The 20,000-nt window shown below is 43.4% G+C and overlaps 1 protein-coding gene across 1 annotated transcript in view; it reads right to left on the bottom strand.

The window, feature by feature from the left end:
- The window catches only part of mark2b (MAP/microtubule affinity-regulating kinase 2b), a gene marked incomplete at its 3' end in the record, with an annotated part of 338,660 nt that overhangs the window by 99,611 nt on the left and 219,049 nt on the right, over nucleotides 1-20,000 (bottom strand). The window contains 4 exon segments of the mRNA XM_084315862.1: nucleotides 1,359-1,415; nucleotides 2,323-2,393; nucleotides 3,300-3,365; nucleotides 4,333-4,381. Of these exon segments, the coding sequence (XP_084171988.1) occupies nucleotides 1,359-1,415; nucleotides 2,323-2,393; nucleotides 3,300-3,365; nucleotides 4,333-4,381 (243 nt within the window).

Raw genomic sequence — 20,000 nt, 5'->3', positions numbered from 1 at the left:
GCTCCCGAAATGCTCCCGTTGGCTACTTCTATGTGCAGTGAAAACTACTCGAATGCTTTATAACCTAGTCATTGATTTAGTTCAGGGTAATCTAAGATTAGCCGCAGAGCTAACGCTACTTAACGTGAGCTAACGCTAGTTATTCAAGCTCAGTAGCTCACAGAGAGAGATAAACAGCTGACAGCGGATAGTACAGGACGGTACAAATACAATAAAAAGGCGGGTGGGGGCTGTTGTGTAAACCTTGTACTCTTTAGTTCACATATAATAAGAGACGGATTATTTGCTTGCTCCACAACAACACTGCTCTCGTCACAACGCTTTACGGTATTTTCACAGCACTGTCGCAACATTACCGTAAAACGTGAAATCCCGTTGTGACCCACTCGCTCCACTAGAGCGGTCTCGCCCTCTGCTGGCATGTGTGTGCACTACACTCAAAACGCCGCTTCACTGTTATAGAAACTGAAGCGCATCTGTGATTTTGACGGTGACGGACGGTATTGAAAATCAATACCGTCGGTATTTCTAAATACCCCGGTATACCTTAATACCGTCATACCGCCCAAGCCTAGTGCTGTCCAAGTGTGTTTACATGCCATTACACACAGGATATGTAGGCCGTGTGTGTGTTGCTGTTCAGGTTATCTCTTCACGCTGGCCGAGCCGTTGTTTTCCTACGGGGAGAGCGGTGGCTCCCCACTAGGCCCGACATCGCCACCAATTATTTCAACCTTGACCTTGGTTGCCGCTGACCTTACTAAGCTACCGATAATAATATAGTGATGTCAGCAAAAGCAACTCGCAAACTAGTGGATCACGTTAGGAGATGGAGAAATTAATCCTCTTTTGTGTCTTACGTTCAACGTAAAATCTGACCAGGATCTTCCCAGGAAACGTTGTTCTGTTGTTTGTACTCATGAGACAGACGATCGGCACCGAGCCTCTTCTGTGAACAGTGGCGTCTTACATGACGTGATAAATAGTATTGTAATGGTAGCCTTCCTGCTAGCAGCTTGTGCTCCTCCGTGATGATGATCAACTAGATACTTACCTCACAGTGAGAGCACAATTCTTACATAAGGCTGCTTCAGGTTATAATTGTAATGGGTGTATGGGTGTGTGTGTGTGTGTGTGTGTGTGTGTGTGTGTGTGTGTGTGTGTGTGTGTGTGTGTGTGTGTGTGTGTGTGTGTGTGTGTGTGTGTGTGTGTGTGTGTGTGTGTGTGTGTGTGTGTGTGTGTGTGTGTGTGTGTGTGTGTGTGCGTGCGTGCGTGCGTGCGTGCGTGCGTGCGTGCGTGCGTGGAGATGAGTGAGTGAGTGAGTGAGTGAGTGAGTGAGTGAGTGAGTCTGTTCTCACCTTGAGGTCCCTGTGTACTATGCACTTCTGATGGCAATACTGCACCGCTGATACAATCTGGAGAATGAGAGACAGCAGGAGAGAGACAGAGAGAGTTACAGAGACAGACAGAGAGAGATGGAGAGAGAGAGAGAAAGAGGAAATGCAGAGAGCGTGAAACATAAAATAATTTTCCAGGACATTCCCAGGACATTTTCTTGACAATACAGGACATCACTCTTGCTCACAAACGGTCATATAATTTACCGGTAGAGAGAGAGAGGAGGGAGGGGGGGGGAGACACAGAGGGAGAGAGAGAGAGAGACACAGAGAGGGAGGGAGAAAGAGAGGAAAGGCAGAGGGCGTGAAACATAAAAACAACAGTGTAAAAGCAGAGCTCCTCGTCTGAATTTCATCTCATTTGGCCGATATGAGAGAAGAGGATTTGTCAACACGGTCCATGAGCTGAGCCTGACTAACACACGTTAACTACTGTATGATAGACTAACACACATTAACTATGATAGACTAACACACATTAACTATGATAGACTAACACACATTAACTATGATAGACTAACACACATTAACTATGATAGACTAACACACATTAACTATGATAGACTAACACACATTAACTATGATAGACTAACACACATTAACTATGATAGACTAACACACATTAACTATGATAGACTAACACACATTAACTATGATAGACTAACACACATTAACTATGATAGACTAACACACATTAACTATGATAGACTAACACACATTAACTATGATAGACTAACACACATTAACTATGATGGACTAACACACATTAACTATTACTCACCCATTAACTATGATAGACTAACACACTATGATAGACTAACACACTATGATAGACTAATAGACTAACACACATACACCATGTACTCTCTTTTAACACACACCCAACACAACACCCACCCATCCACCCACTACACCCAAAACACACCTGTCTGAATTTGGCACGTGCCTCCTTCTCTTTCATCCTTCCGTGAGCCACCAAATAATCAAAGACTTCGCCTGGAGAGGGGGATGAGAGGAGAGATAAGGAGGATGAGAAGAGAAATGGATGAGGAGGATGATGATGAGAGGAGAGAGGGGTGAGAAGAGGGGAGGATGAGAAGAGAGATTAGGAGGAAGAGAGGAGAGAGATGGGGAGGATGAGAAAAGAGAGGATGTCCTAGGATAATTAATACTTAATTTCTGCATGTGAGGGAGGGGGGGGGGGGGTAATGCTATCTTCAGACCAGAAAACCCAGACAGAATGACCACTCAATGATCCACTCACTGAATGACTGGGTGATAGATGGATGATAAAATGACTGGGTAATAGATGGATGATAAAATTACTGGGTGATAGATGGATGATAAAATGACTGGGTGATAGATGACTGGGTGATAGATGGATGATAAGATGACTGGGTGATGGATGGATGATAGATAATAGATGACGGACTGGGTGATAGATAGGGGTGTAACCATTCTCAAAATCCACAACTGATTGATCGATACCATGGTAATCAAAGCCAGAAATCAAGATTTGAATGCTTCGCTTTTGTTCATTTATTTGGTGGTAGTTTTTCTTTGTTTTGCCTACATCAGCATAAGAAATGGATTATATACGTAAATAATAATCCAACGTTCATTTTGAAAAGCGGTTCCTTTCAGACAATGATAAACCTTTTGCACCGGAAGAATGAATCTTTTGTTTGCCAATAATTATTACTGAATCTCTGAAGCCCCAACACTGAGAATGGGGACAGATTAGTCCTAGATTAAACTTGCTCTTGTATTATTCCACCTTTACTGGCCGACACTCACTGGCCACACAAACAACAGATGGGATTTTTCTGCAGGACAGGGATATTAAGAGATGAGAGTTTTGACAAGGGAACCATGGGGATGATTTCAGCGCGACACACTTACCTCCACTAGCGTACTCCATTACCAGGTAGAGAGTCTTCTCTGTTTCAATCACCTCAAATAACTTGACTGGAGAGAGAGAGAGAGAGAGACAGAGAGAGACAGACAGACAGACAGAGATAAAGAGAGAGGGGGATACAGAGATGGAGATACAGAGAGAGAGATATAGATAGGAGAGGAGGGGAGAGAGGAGTGGGAGAGAGGAGGGGAGAAGAGGAGGGGAGAGAGAAGGGGAGAGAGGAGGGGAGAGAGGAGGGGAGAAGAGGAGGGGAGAGAGAAGGGGAGAGAGAAGGGGAGAGAGAAGGGGAGATGAGGGGAGAGAGGAAGAGGAGGGGAGAAGAGGAGGGGAGAGAGGAGGGGAGAGAGGAGGGGAGAGAGGAGGGGAGAAGAGGAGGGGAGAGAGGAGGGGAGAGAGGAGGGGAGAGAGGAGGGGAGAGAGGAGGGGAGAAAAGGAGGGGAGAGAGGAGGGGAGAAGAGGAGGGGAGAGAGGAGGGGAGAGGAGGAGGGGAGAGAGGAGGGGAGAGAGGAGGGGAGAAGAGGAGGGGAGAGAGGAGGGGAGAGAGGAGGGGAGAGAGGAGGGGAGAGAGGAGGGGAGAAGAGGAGGGGAGAGAGGAGGGGAGAAGAGGAGGGGAGAGAGGAGGGGAGAGGAGGAGGGGAGAGAGGAGGGGAGAGAGGAGGGGAGAAGAGGAGGGGAGAGAGGAGGGGAGAGAGGAGGGGAGAGAGGAGGGGAGAGAGGAGGGGAGAAGAGGAGGGGAGAGAGGAGGGGAGAAGAGGAGGGGAGAGAGGAGGGGAGAGGAGGAGGGGAGAGAGGAGGGGAGAGAGGAGGGGAGAAGAGGAGGGGAGAGAGGAGGGGAGAAGAGGAGGGGAGAGAGGAGGGGAGAGAGGAGGGGAGAGAGGAGGGGAGAGGAGGAGGGATCAGTCAACTTGAAGCACCTCACCTTGAAAAAAAAATACATAAATTCACTCCCATTCTAATTTCACACGATTCACAAATTGTACGGCTGGACGGCTGTGTCGTGACAAGACAGTGACTTACCTATATTGGGGTGATTCAACAATTTCATGATTCGCACCTCACGGAAGAGCTGAGGGGGAGAGGGGATAAATACAAATGGCAGTGTTAGGTGTGTGTGTGTGTGTGTGTGTGTAGAACTTCAGTTGGTCAAACGGGCCACCCATCAGCCCTTAGCCACACATGCCGGAGGCTTTGGTCATCATAACTGAAGACTAATGATGTCGATATTTGGCCGTCTGGAATATGTTCAGAGGCTTGAAGTTAGTGATTTGAAAATGTAAGGCCTATCAAAGAAGGAAGCAGGGTCAAACATCTAGCTTAGAGTCTGTTGAGTTTCTGCTGTAATAGGTGGCCAGGCCTGCGTGGTGGAGACGAAACTCGTTTCCTTAAAAGGGATAGTTGTGTCTTTTGGAACCATAGCCCTATTTCTTACTTACCAAGGATGTTGTTGTCGGTAGAGTCCTTTTCTCAGTACAATCCATGCTGTTCTTCATACTAGCTCCGGAGAGACACAGACTAATGCTGTTCTTCATACTAGCTCCAGAGAGACACAGACTAATGCTGTTCTTCATACTAGCTCCAGAGAGACACAGACTAATGCTGTTCTTCATACTAGCTCCAGAGAGACACAGACTAATGCTGTTCTTCATACTAGCTCCAGAGAGACAGACTAATGCTGTTCTTCATACTAGCTCCAGAGACACAGACTAATGCTGTTCTTCATACTAGCTCCAGAGAGACAGACTAATGCTGTTCTTCATACTAGCTCCAGAGAGACAGACTAATGGTGTTCTTCATACTCGCTCCAGAGAGACACAGACTAATGCTGTTCTTCATACTCGCTCCAGAGAGACACAGACTAATGCTGTTCTTCATACTAGCTCCAGAGAGACACAGACTAATGCTGTTCTTCATACTAGCTCCAGAGAGACACAGACTAATGCTGTTCTTCATACTAGCTCCAGAGACACAGACTAATGCTGTTCTTCATACTAGCTCCAGAGAGACACAGACTAATGCTGTTCTTCATACTCGCTCCAGAGAGACACAAACTAATGCTGTTCTTCATACTAGCTCCAGAGAGACACAGACTAATGCTGTTCTTCATACTAGCTCCAGAGACACAGACTAATGCTGTTCTTCATACTAGCTCCAGAGAGACACAGACTAATGCTGTTCTTCATACTAGCTCCAGAGATACACAGACTAATGCTGTTCTTCATACTAGCTCCAGAGAGACACAGACTAATGCTGTTCTTCATACTCGCTCCAGAGAGACACAAACTAATGCTGTTCTTCATACTCGCTCCAGAGAGACAGACTAATGCTGTTCTTCATACTAGCTCCAGAGAGACAGACTAATGCTGTTCTTCATACTAGCTCCAGAGAGACACAGACTAATGCTGTTCTTCATACTAGCTCCAGAGAGACACAGACTAATGCTGTTCTTCATACTAGCTCCAGAGAGACAGACTAATGCTGTTCTTCATACTAGCTCCAGAGACACAGACTAATGCTGTTCTTCATACTAGCTCCAGAGAGACACAGACTAATGCTGTTCTTCATACTAGCTCCAGAGAGACACAGACTAATGCTGTTCTTCATACTAGCTCCAGAGAGACACAGACTAATGCTGTTCTTCATACTAGCTCCAGAGAGACACAGACTAATGCTGTTCTTCATACTAGCTCCAGAGAGACACAGACTAATGCTGTTCTTCATACTAGCTCCAGAGACACAGACTAATGCTGTTCTTCATACTAGCTCCAGAGACACAGACTAATGCTGTTCTTCATACTAGCTCCAGAGAGACACAAACTAATGCTGTTCTTCATACTAGCTCCAGAGAGACACAGACTAATGCTGTTCTTCATACTAGCTCCAGAGAGACAGACTAATGCTGTTCTTCATACTAGCTCCAGAGAGACAGACTAATGCTGTTCTTCATACTAGCTCCAGAGAGACACAGACTAATGCTGTTCTTCATACTAGCTCCAGAGATACACAGACTAATGCTGTTCTTCATACTAGCTCCAGAGAGACACAGACTAATGCTGTTCTTCATACTAGCTCCAGAGACACAGACTAATGCTGTTCTTCATACTAGCTCCAGAGACACAGACTAATGCTGTTCTTCATACTAGCTCCAGAGAGACAGACTAATTAATGCTGTTCTTCATACTAGCTCCAGAGAGACACAGACTAATGCTGTTCTTCATACTAGCTCCAGAGAGACACAGACTAATGCTGTTCTTCATACTAGCTCCAGAGAGACACAGACTAATGCTGTTCTTCATACTAGCTCCAGAGAGACAGACTAATGCTGTTCTTCATACTAGCTCCAGAGAGACACAGACTAATGCTGTTCTTCATACTAGCTCCAGAGAGACACAGACTAATGCAAAGTGAAAGGGGTCGAGCCCCCGTCTGTACAAGCTGGCCGAGGCAGAAACTGAAGCTTGCTCCATGGTGGCCCCACAAGTGCTCCTTCTCTACCAACGCGGAACGGGTTCCTGTTTGCGCACCTAATTTTGAGCCGTTTCTAAGCTTTTGATGAAAAATAAATTGGATCGGAAACCCAAAAAAGTTGGTTCCCAGCTGGAACAAAAAAAATTGCAGGTTTTCCTTGAGAACTAAATGTCTGTGTCATAGTCTGCAAGTCGGAAGGAGAGGATGGAGAAGTCAACGATTGAGAAGTCAGGCAAGCGCTACCGGAGTCTCGTGGCCAGTACAGAGAGACTCAGAAGGAGTTTCTGGCACCAGGCCATCAGGATGCTCAATGACACTATGTAACAACCCATTATCTACACTCACTGCACACACATCCACATGTACACACTCACTTTAAACAAACACTCACCTTATCACTCACTTTATATGTATCTATTATTAAAGAGATTTGCACTACATTCATACCTTATTTGCACCTCACCCTAAGTTTTGTATCTCATTTCATTTCTGCATTGTACCTCACTGTTACTCATTTTACTCTGTATGTATATTGACTGAACATTCCTTTACTTACTTCTTAACACTTTGAGTGCCAGCCACGCGTTTTGTCGTTAGTTGATGCCGACCATTGAGTGCCGCCAATGCTATATAGCGTTTGTCGTATATTTTTTTTTATTGCCGATTTGAATTCATATTTCATCAATCGAGCCTCAGGTTAGTGTTGCAGACTCTCGATTGGGAAGATACCGCCCCCTATCGTCTCTCCCTGTGTAACTGTACCCCATTACTTTAGACTGACTCATTTTACTTTTCCGTCAAGCCAACTGAAGAATCCATTGTGATCGCCGACCCGGAAAACACGTGGATCATGTATTTACAGTACCCAATGCTGAATCAATAAACGCGATCGATATTTGGAATGGCGATCAGAAATTGGAATAATCTTTTTGGATAACATCTGATCTGAGGTAAGGGATTTATTTTACCAGTCTTAGGATAATCAGAGCTTTTTTCACAGAGATATCAGCGTGTCCCATATGTGTGTGTGTGTGGCTGTGATCGCTGATCAGGAAATGAGAATATACTTTTCAGATCGCTTCTATAGCGTGCATAAGTACACATACTATCGATAATCTAGCGTTTATTTGAAAACGATTCATAAATAGGCAGAAAAATTACAACGTTTTTGTGTATGCCAGAATATTCCAGTAAATGCCGCACGGAATCTTTATATTTTCCTTGAAAACTAGGGCTTTTCAAAATGCTATAAAACGGAAATGAAGCGATTAAAAAACAATCCGTTTGGACAATGTTGACTGCAAACAAGTCATTGATAAGCAACAGGCAGATTAGACACATAATTTAAGACAGAGATTATGCGTTCACAACGCTATCATTGAAGTGGGTGGTGGCATTCAACAGGGTTTTACCATGTTAACCAGTGGCACTGGAAGTGTTAAAGGAAAACTCCAACATTTTGGGAAATTTGCTTATTTAACATCTTCCCTGGAGTTAGACAAGAAGATACATACATTTTTTGTCTCTGCATGCATTAGGCTTAGAGAACGCCTGCACCGTTAAGGTGCTCCCATAGTCGAGCGGACTGTACACGGACTGGACTCTGCGGAGGTCCACTGGACTCTTTGAGCTTTCATAGTCGAGCGGATCTCCGCGGACCAATTTCCTACATGTCTCGCGCCAGTTTACACCTCGCGCCAGTTTGTGTGGGCGCCGCGGACGTCCGCGCGTCAGAAAATAGGAGCTTCGAACTTGGACTCTGCTTTGGGTCTGCTTTGAGTACCCTTTGGGCCAGCTTTGAGCCCGCGGGAGTCTGCTCCGTGTACGGTCCGCTCGACTATGGGAAGGGCTTAGGTGTAGCTTCATCACTGGAAGTGGGTCAGACCTTTACCCTGAAGTTCCCTACAGTCCCCTACAGTCACGAAATACACTCAAACGTTCCTGTAAACATGTTGTGACCTGTGTATTTACCACGTGGAGAAATAAAAAATAATTGAATTCGACATTTACGTTTTCTAAGCTAATATACTCTGAACTATTTTTTGCCAAACCACTCCTCTCTGGGCTCAGTGATTTCACGTCACCAGTGCTACTTTCGAACGTGAGGCCAGTGTTTTTTTATATTTTCATTTCATTCAAAAAAAATGTATCTTATGTTGTGGGACTTTGGTAAACTTTGTTGTTTTTAAATGTGCTCTATAAATAAAGTGGATTGGATTAATGAATTAAGTAGCCCCTTTCGTGACTGTGACGCAGCCAACAGTGTGATTTAATTCAAGGTGGATCGCTGTTGTCGTTTGAACAACTTCAGATTTCATGGGAACTACCAATCCCCCAAATCAAGAATGTTTAAGATGAATGAAGTAAGATTTTGATTATTTGAAATATGGCCTGTGTAGACTAAACTATGCACAGAATTATGTCAGTCTACAAGGTCCGGATTCTACATGGTCTGGCAATGTAGACCTTGTAGACTCCACTACAGACCAATTATCAGTGAATGTTCATGCATTTTTAAGAAGGGCTACTTCCACAAAAATACAAAGAACTCACCAAAGCATCTCAGTAGCACCTTATCTAAATGTTCTATTTCATATATGGAGATTCATATTTATTTATGTATTGCATGCATTTCTACATTTTATTTCCTATTTTGTTTATTCATCCCAGTATCTTTCTTTCTTATGTGTGGAATTCTACAAGGCATTTACATTCACATTTACATTTAGTCATTTAGCTGACGCTTTTATCCAAAGCGACTTACAAGTTCTGTACGACAGGTCATCAGGAAGGATACAACTCTATCAGCTGAGTAACAATATTCATCAAAGTGTTGCGTGTTACAGTGTAGGTTAGTTTATTAGGACAAGTGCATGACAGTAAGGTTAGTTAGGGTTAGATTTTTTTTATTTTATTTTTTAAATTTTATTTCAGATAATGGTTGAAGAAGTGCGTCTTTAGTCGACGGCGAAAGATTGGATGGGATTCGGCTGTCCTAACTGGGGTGGGTAGTTCATTCCACCATTGTGGGGCAAGGACTGAGAATAGGCGTGTAGGTGGTGTATATGTGTTTGAGGATGATATCCTTCAAACAGGCAATAGTGATGATATAATTTGGGCAGTGCTGAGCTGGGTTACTTTCCTCCAGTGTATTTGTCCCCCGGCCCCACCCAATGGCCCCATGCACACACACTGAAGTAAAAATAAAAATTAAATAAAAAATTTGAAAAAAAAAAGTTTGAAAAAAGATTTATTATTTTTTTTAAACTTCGATTTTTTTTAATGTTCGAAGCTTGTGCCATCGAACGAAGCTTCGAAGCTTCAAAGTATTTAAGACAGCCCTACTAATTTCCCAAAATGTTGGAGTTTTCCTTTAATAACTTTATTTATTTTGTATTACTTGTTTTACTGTATGTAGCACACTCTCATGGGCTCGTAGAGAAACAATCATTTCTTCATAAAGTATTCTGTATTTTATTATGACAAATAAACAAAAAAAATGTATCCACTTTTTCTCCCAATTTTTTTTTCCTCCCATCCCAATTTCGTATTTCCAATTCTTCCCTCCACTGTCTTGAACGTTGCTAGACTATGCCTCCCACTGGTCGGCTGTAGTGAGGATAGCAGGGATTAAAGCAAAAAAAATTCTCCTGACTGAACTTTTTTTCAGGCAAAGTCATATTCTTATCTTAACCTCCACTGTATTTCTTTTTTAATATCGTTAAGGCCCTCCCATAGTCGATCAGACTGTACACAGAGCAACTCCGCGGAGGTCCGCGCGGACTCAAAGGGAGTCAAAGCAGACCCACAGCAGAGTGCAAAGTGCGAAGCTCCTATTTTCTGACGTGCGGACGTCCGCTGAGATCAAAAGCTCAAAGACCTCCGCGGAGTCTGCTCTGTGTACAGTCTGCTCGACTATGGGAGGGCCTTTAGCGTTTTAAGGGAGCCTACTTGTAGAGCCTACTGTCCTGAATGTGACTATAGACCAGGGGTGGGCAATTATTTTTCCCAGGGGGCCGAATGAGCAACTGAAAATATGTTGGAGGGCCGGGCCAAAATTCCAAACTCAATTATGCATAATATACATTTTATTTCTATATAAAAAGCAGTAAATGGCATTGTTTTGACCCCTGGTAAGAGTGTATGTTATTATTTGGCAATTAAAAGGTGAGGTTAGCTTTCAAAAATATAATTTATTCAAATAGAATTTATTTCCAAAATGATAAACAAAATGTGAAACATTAATAACAAAGGGCATTTTGAGTTTCATATACTATTGAAACAAGGATTTTCTTAGCTTTCTAAAGACATCACATCATCTTATAGCAAAAATAAACAAGACATGTCACTGAACTGTGTAAAGAAAAGTGTCCCAGTTTTGTAGCCTTTTTTACATGCCTATATTAAACATTTAATGTTTTCAGAACTGTGCAAAAAAAAGAAAAAAAATATCAAGTGTCCCATTTCACTTGTTATATTTCCACATTTTAGTGTTCTTCAGTTCTTTTTTTTTCATTCAGTGTGAGAAATGCAGTCTCTGTTGAGCTTTAACAAGTCCATCAAAGTCAGGTTGCATGTCTGCATGTTGCATGTCTGCCAGATGTTCATCAGTGAGAGAGGATCTGTACCTGGACTTGGTAAACGTCATGACTGAGAATGTCTGTTCACATATGTAGGTGGATCCAAAGAGAACCAACATCTTCTGAGCATGTCTCCTCATGTTTGGAAAGTTCTCCTCCTTGAGAGCAGAGTAGAACTCTAGCAGTGATGCTGACTTAAAGTGCTCTTTCAGTAGTGAATCAGACTGCAGGTCAATGAGTTCAAGCTGAACAACTATCAACACTGCAGGTAAAGGGAGAGGAAACCAGCTGCATTTCATCCTCAACCTTTTTGAAATCTTGAAAACACCTTGAAAATTCATCATGCAGTGCTCACAACATGGATGAGTACCTGTGCCGGTGATCAGCTGATGGTTTGACTTCTTTCAGGGTTTTCATGTATTTGAGATTGTTGCTGCCTAGTTGCCTTGAAATTAATTGCAACTTTGTCATGAAGGCTTTCACATGGCTATGCATTTCATGAGCAAAAATGCCCTTGCCCTGCAGTTGTGTGTTCAGTAGGGATGGGTACCGTTCACATTTGAACCGATACGGTACCGGTACCTGTGAATCGATAACGGTACCCAACGGTACCTTTTTCTGTACTTTAGTCTATAAAAATGTAATCTACCTATCTCAGTTGTGAAAAAAAATATCCAAACTTCAAATAACCACACTTGACCGTTTTCGGCTTGCCCCGGCTGCTTTGTTGTTGAATCAAGTAAAATCCTAGGTAAGCGTATATTGTGCGTGTGAACGTTGACATGAAAAGAAAAAAGTAAAAAAAAAAAATTCTTTTGTTTTTATTATCATGTAATCTTTCGCGGGCCGGTCACAATGCCCAGGTCTGCTATAGACCCTACTGTTGTGGTTGTTGTGCCAGGCAGGGAGGCTGTGTGCTGGAGAGCGTGAATGCAAGTCTTGTGGCTAGCTTCTGATTGATGAATCCTCAGTGTTTCCCACAGGATTTAGTGAGACTGTGGTGGTGGGTGAACCTCGGGCCCTCTTTTTAAAAAAAAGTTTTCAAGTTAAATGCATCAATCTGGTGCACTTTGAGAGCAAAATTAAGAGGCAAGATCTATGATGAATGTTGTGCTCAAAACACAAAATCGACTAGACACTAGAGCATACATTTGAGCCATCAAAGAAAATTAAGTAAAAGTGGTTACCTGTGTTGAACTAGTTTATTTTTTAGAAAATAAAAAAATAGACTGGATTACTATTACGACTACTACCACTGCCAATACTACGGATACATCCCCATTGGCAAACTTTATATATTAACCCTTTAATCGCCGTTGACGCTGAAACACGTCATTGCCCGCCATGCTTATTCTGCCGATGACGCTGTACAGCGTCTTTGATATCAATATTTCAAAAATCTGATCGAAATCATATTTCTCCCCCGGAGACATTATATGTACTGGGGAGCCCCTGTCAACTCTCTAACGGTTCAAGAGCGCCATCTGGTGGCCGATCGGCGGATCGCCCAGGGAAGAAAGAGGATGTAGAAGCTGGTGGTCATTTCAATTTGGTCCGATCACTCGCTATAGGTCCCGGGACTCGAGCTCGACACAATACATAGCGATCCGTTGCCAATAACTCGATAAACAACATGATTTGGACGTATATACTATTATACAACCTGGAAATGGATCGGGTATTTCTATATCCCATAATAGAAAAAATTCTGTTCCACGCTCATCGTCTAACGGCGAGAGGAAGCTACGGTGAGTTTCAGCGTTATTTTCTAATGTCCTCTATACTAACTGCTCTAATGATCATATCACCCACACTAGATGAATGTTATAACGTTGCCCACGGAATTATAAATGACCCCCCGCCCATCCGGTCATCATCAGATCATACGTAGTAACTTCTAGAACCACGTCCATTTGAAATTTTTTATCTGGCACCGAACGCTATCAAACTGTATTTGATCATCAATATAATGCATTTAGGGCTATAAATCAAGTTCTGGAGAAAGCTGCAGAAAACGATAAAAACATACTTATACTTTAGACCAGACCTGGGCATTGTACGGATGATTCTGACCGGCCCGCGAAAGATTACATGATAATTTAAAAAAATAAAAATAATTTTTTTTTTTTTACTTTTTTCTTTTCATGTCACACGCACAATATACGCTTAGGAGACATGCTCAGAAGATGTTGGTTCTCTTTGGATCCACCTACATATGTGAACAGACATTCTCAGTCATGACGTTTACCAAGTCCAGGTACAGATCCTCTCTCACTGATGAACATCTGGCAGCTGTGCTTCGCATCTCCACCTCAGACATGCAACCTGACTTTGATGGACTTGTTAAAGCTCAACAGAGACTGGATTTCTCACATTGAATGAAAAAAAAAAGAACTGAAGAACACTAAAATGTGGAAATATAACAAGTGAAATGGGACACTTGATATTTTTTTTCTTTTTTTTGCACAGTTCTGAAAACATTAAATGTTTAATATAGGCATGTAAAGTAAAAAAGGCTACAAAACTGGGACACTTTTCTTTACACAGTTCAGTGACATGTCTTGTTTATTTTTGCTATAAGATGATGTGATGTCTTTAGAAAGCTAAGAAAATCCTTGTTTCAAAAGTATATGAAACTCAAAATGCCCTTTGTTATTAATGTTTCACATTTTGTTTATCATTTTGGAAATAAATTCTATTTGAATGCCTGGGATAGAAGCCTTGCATCACGTGTCCCCTCCGGTACACGAGGAGGCAGCCTGTCGCATCTTTTCACCTGCACAGCTCGATCTCTGTGGCGAGGAGTAACGCGTGGGAGGCTCACGCTGCCCCCGCTACTTCCTGTTTCCGCCACACCGACGTGACCCAACCGACCTGTAGGAGTCGCTGTCCACAACGGCCAATCCCCACCCACCGGCTTTCCCACCCTCTAACACTGCCAATTGTGTTAGTATGACGGCCGGCCAAGCCGGTAGCAACGCCGAGAGCTGGGCTGTGAGAAGAGTGTGCCGTGGTCTGCTGCCATTTACTGTCAGACAACATCAGGAATACGGAGTTCAGTTAACATTATAATAGTTGGGAGTGCAGCCGTCAAGTCAGTTTGTGTGAGGAATGGCTTATTACCGATCAGTATATCGCATAATATTCCCCAGCATCGTTTAAACCTGCTGTTTGGGGCATATTACAGATTTAGTTTGGTCTATGACAGAGATGGATTAAACAGCAGCTGTGAGGCCTACGAGTGTCAATACATTTAACATACTGGGCCAGTAGGAAGGCAAACGCAACCCCTTCACCCTGAAGTATTTACACTAAACAACCCCTCTACTTACTTAGATTCAGACAGGGGGGAACCAAAGTGTTGTGAAGGATCAGATTAAATTGAATATATATATTTATTTATGGATATATATTTAATAGTATTTGTATATCGTTTGATATCCCTTGTATATTCCTTGTACATATACACTGAATATCCCTTTAGTCTACTAACAGCCCATAATAGTTTCATTCTCTCATTGGACAAGAACTTGGCGCCAGCAGCCAAGCCCCTTGGTTCAAGTTCAATCGTGCCGACGAACATGTCGTTACTAGCCCGGTTCCGCGTAGGAATACGTCTGGCGAAATACGAATGGTACTATTTGTTCACAGCGCATATATATATGGCGCAAGTAAAGTAGAACTTCCCTTTTAGTCCCTTAGCCCTTAGTTCTTTACCCTCCAACCTAGTGGCAAGACGTTAAGCCTCACCCACGATACACGTGTGGTGCAGTATGGTCAACTTGGCCTCAGAATGGCATTGAGACATCGTGTGGATTAATAGTTGAATTGTCATAGTTTGGCACTATACCGTCGAGTGGGACGTATTTCTATTAAGTTAATAATAGTCTATTATGTATGGTGCATCGTTCGGTTAGAGTTATAAAGTGAGCAGTACCCCCATCGTTTCCTCGCGTTATCTAGAGTCTTAACCAGGCTGGGCAGACCACGTGTGGTGCTTTCATCCGAGGAGTTCTGGGCTAGGACGAGTGGACCTGCACATTGGATTACCTTACCCGGACGACGGCGAGCCCTACACGGCTTGGATTATCTACTTGCTTTGGGTGCTTTGATTATGCCATGGATAACAGCCAACACTGGTGAGTGTTGGAACTACCCCCCGAGAGGAGTCCAGGTGAGACGGCGCTCTACCCCGAGTGAGGTCGCCTCACGTCTCTTCGTTGTGGACCGGCAGCTACCGTCTACAAGAGGGCCCAGCTGTATTCATCTGTGGACCAAGGTTCTGTGGGCACCGTGTTCAGCACTCTGAATTCTCCCAAGAAATCGTTGGCCAGATGGGATATCGCCGGCGGCTCTCCTAACCCCCCCCCCCCTACTGACTTACAACCAGCAGGACCCCCCTTTAGTGTATCCAGCTATAATCATTTAAGTACCATCGCTATAGTTCCCTAAAGAACCAGGTTGTATACTTGCTTCCTGCGTAACCAGAGATTGGACATTCAATGTTGATTTGCCTACGAATACTCATTTGCCTTACAAGTGCATTCAAATCATAAATGTCATTAAGTGAACGTTGTATATACCCTTTGCTATATATTAAATATTCGATTTATACATTTGTGTGGACTTGGTTTCATGGTGGGAAAGTGTTCATCATATCTATATCATGTACTGTGTGGCCAGTAGTTAAAGTACATAAAGCGGTAGTGGTTTAATGATACCATACTTATCAATACAGTCAGGGAATTGTACCCCTCAGTTACACAAAGCATTATGGCTGTTTAGCAGCACTATATGCAGCCCAATGCAGTCACGGGGAGTTTGTTATTTCAGAGCATAACATCTAACCACGAGGTTTACTCTTGTAGTCACTTCAGCAACAAGGTAATTCCCAATGTTGAAACAGAAATAAAGCCTAATTGTCAAAGTTACTGCAAGTATTTGAGTTGCACCGGAGTGAGGGGAAACACACCCCTTTATGAGAGGTACCTAGAAATAACAGATGACTGATAATCACATGCCTTCGAGCGACATTGTACTATTGTACTTATTTTATGCCTATTCTTAAGTCTGCACGTTTACATTGCGCTACTTTTGTACCTATTCTTATGTCTGCAATTTATGCATCGTTTTTTATTCTGTGCCGATTGTGTGCCGATTTTATGCCTATGTTCATTTCATACCAATTGCTGTGTGGCACTCTGGAGTGGAATGTGGTGAAAAGTACTATATTAGATAGTTATTCATATTTATAACTAGGGATGCACGATAATTATCGGGCCGATAATTATCGGGCCGATATCAGCAATTATGACGTCATCCCGATAAACTCGATAACGTTATTGATAGCTCCGATAACATAATAAATTTTTTGGTTAAAAGAAATCCGGTGTGGGTGGATTTGGATGAAGGGCGCTTGTTTTTATTATAGCCTCCTCCCGTTTTGCCAGTACTGTGGTAAAACTGATAGCGTGTGGTTTAGGAACAGGGAGTTTTTCACAAATCCAGCGCTCCCTTTCTTGGCTGTGACGTAGTCACGTTACATTCGGAGACAGACAGTCGATCTGCCAATTACGTCCCACGGCTTGCACCCACCTCTTCTTCTTACCACCAATCAGAAGCTCTCGTTCGTTTATTTACCTCCGGATTGTCAGCCATTACTCTACTCGGAGCTAACGTTATCTCCCCGCCAGCCACATTGACAAGTACCAGCGCTTATACATTACTGGCAAATGTCTTGTTGCACTTGTGGCAACGAGCGTTGTCAGCATCGACTTTAGTAAAATAGACCCAGACTTTTTTTGAGGAATTTAAAACGTCGCAAACTAATCTTGTTGGCCGTTTTCTATCTCTCCTCCCTCGGTCTCTCTCTGCCTGCGCGAGCCGGCTGTGCTCTTACACACACTCACTCACACACACTCACACACACGGGTGCTGTCGAGAGCAGAGCTGTCTACTCGGCAGCACCTGTGTGTGTGTGTGTGTGTGTGAGAGTGAGTGTGTGTAAGAGCACAGCCCGCTCGCGCAGGCAGAGAGAGACCGAGGGAGGAGAGATAGATAGATCGACTTTAGTAAAATAGACCCAGACTTTTGAACATTTCGTTCTGTCCACCATTATGAGAGCAGAGCTGTCTGTAGCCTACTCGGCAGCGCAGCCCCCGTGTCTGTGTGTGTGTGAGTGAGTGAGTGTGTGTGGGAGGGGAAGAGAGGAGAGAGCACACTGCAGGCAGAGAGCACAAAGCTCCCCGCGCAGACAACTGCCAACAAGATTAGTTTGCGACGTTTAAATTCCTCAAAAAAAAATAAACATAATTTCTCGAGTACCGATAGCAGTACCGATGACGTCGGAGCTTATAAATACTAAAAAAAATTGATTAAAAAAAATATATATATATATATATATATATATATACAGTTAAAAAAAATATTATAATACAATAAATATCGGTTATCGGTATCGGTATCGGCTTGAGGAGCATAAAGTTATCGGTATCGGTGTCAAAAAATCAATATCGTGCATCCCTATTTATAACTATTGTAGAAATGTGTGCATTGAAATGTCTGTTCACGACGCATCCTCGATTACAGTGGTTCCACTCAGAACTGGTGGAAACCGGTTTGCTACAAAGCACCATGGTTCAGAGAATGCTGCACAGAACCGTGTCAAGAACCAGAATTAATTAGGTGGAAAAGGGCTAAAATGTATTTCAGTCGGCTTCAGTCAGCTTGTACAGACAGGACCCCTTTCACTTTGCATTCGTTTGTGACAGCATGGATTGTGGTGAGAAAGGACTCAATCAACAACATAATTGGTAAGTACTAAAGTAGGAAATAGAGCTAGGGTTCCAACAGTCTCAACTATCCCCTCAAAGATGTCCTTTTCTAAGAGTTTCAAACACATCTGGAGGGGATCTTTAAAAGTCCATAAACAATGTTGGAATCTAATTGGGGAATACAATCATTTGAATAATTCACATGTGTTCTTCCTGTGCCCCAGGACAGTTGAGTCAGTATTTGTGAACACGCACCGCTCTCTCCTATAGCTAGAAACCAGAGAGAGAGAAACCTCACATCGGTGACGTCACTGGGATGTGTGATCTGAGGCTGCTCCATAGTGACGTCACTGGGATGTGTGATCTGAGGCTGCTCCATAGTGACGTCACTGGGATGTGTAATCTGAGGCTGCTCCATAGTGACGTCACTGGGATGTGTAATCTGAGGCTGCTCCATAGTGACGTCACTGGGATGTAATCTGAGGCTGCTCCATAGACCATGAATGGGGCTCTGACTTTGTGAGGTCATAAAATGATTGTGTGAGCTCAGCTCTTACACCAAAATGAGTTTATATTCCAGCATCGCACCAAAGGTTTGAACCTTGGTTTGGGTGTAAGAGCTCACGCAATACTTTTATGGCCTCATAAAGTTAGTGACCCATTCACGTTGCCTATGGAGCAGCATCCCAGTGACATCGGCGATTGGCGGTTTCTCTCTCTGGTGTCTAGCTTTAGGTTCACAGATACTGACTCAACCATCCTGGGGCACAGGAAGAACACATGTGAATTATTCAAATGGGTGGCATTCGCCTTTAAAGTGTGTATCATTTTAATTGGTGGATTTAAATAAAGCATTTAAAGTGTGTGTGTGTGTGTGTGTGTGTGTGTGTGTGTGTGTGTGTGTGTGTGTGTGTGTGTGTGTGTGTGTGTGTGTGCGCGTTGCATTCATGTGGTGCTGTGTGAGTGCGTGGTGTATATTTACTGGGGCTGGGAGGTTCACTGTATTTTGAGGTATTATGTTAGTGGTGTGATTCCACACAAAGGGTTATGTTTCTACAAATCCCTTAAATGGTGAATAATATGTCTGCCCACAGCGAAGGAGAGGGATGTCCTGGGTGTACAGAGAATAGTTTCATAATGATACCAGTGTGTTATTCATCAAGTGTGTGTGTGCGTGTGTGTGTTTGTGTGCTGCTCACTGTGAGTGTGTGTGTGTGCAGCTCGCTGAATGTGTGTGTGTGTGTGTGTGTGTGTGTGTGTGTGTGTGTGTGTGTGTGTGTGTGTGTGTTGCTCACTGTGAGTGTGTCAGTGTGTGCAGCTCACTGGGAATATGTGTGCGCGTGTGTGCGTGTGCTCACTGTGAGTGTGTGTGTCAGTGTGTGCAGCTCACTGGGAATATGTGTGTGTGTGTGTGTGTGTGTGTGTGTGTGTTGCTCACTGTGAATGTGTGTTTGTGTTGGCATGTGTGTCTGTGAATGTATGTGTTGTATCTGTGTGTCACTGAGTCGGAGTATATCAGTGCATGTATGTTTGTGTTGTGTGTGTGTGTGTGTGTGTGTGTGTGTGTGTGTGTGTTCTAGTGGACAGACTCCACCCTGGATGCCATGAAAGGAAGTAATGCAGCTTGTTTCCTGTAATTAACTCTCCCTCTGAAACTAGACCACTTCACACACAGAGAGAGAGAGAGAGAGAGAGAGAGAGAGAGAGAGAGAGAGAGAGAGGAGAGAGAGAAGAGAGAGAGAGAGAGAGAGAGAGAGAGAGAGAGAGAGAGAGAGAGAGAGAGAGAGAGAGAGAGAGAGAGAGAGAGAGAGAGAGGAGAGAGAGAGAGAGAGAGGAGAGAGAGAGAGAGAGGAGGAGAGAGAGAGAG

The sequence above is a fragment of the Notolepis coatsorum genome (genome assembly GCF_963971535.1).
Source record: "Notolepis coatsorum genome assembly, chromosome: 1".
Classification (NCBI taxonomy): Eukaryota; Metazoa; Chordata; class Actinopteri; order Aulopiformes; family Paralepididae; genus Notolepis; species Notolepis coatsorum.
The sequence above is the reverse complement of the archived record's forward strand: the minus strand, read 5'-3'. Positions and strand labels throughout refer to the sequence as shown.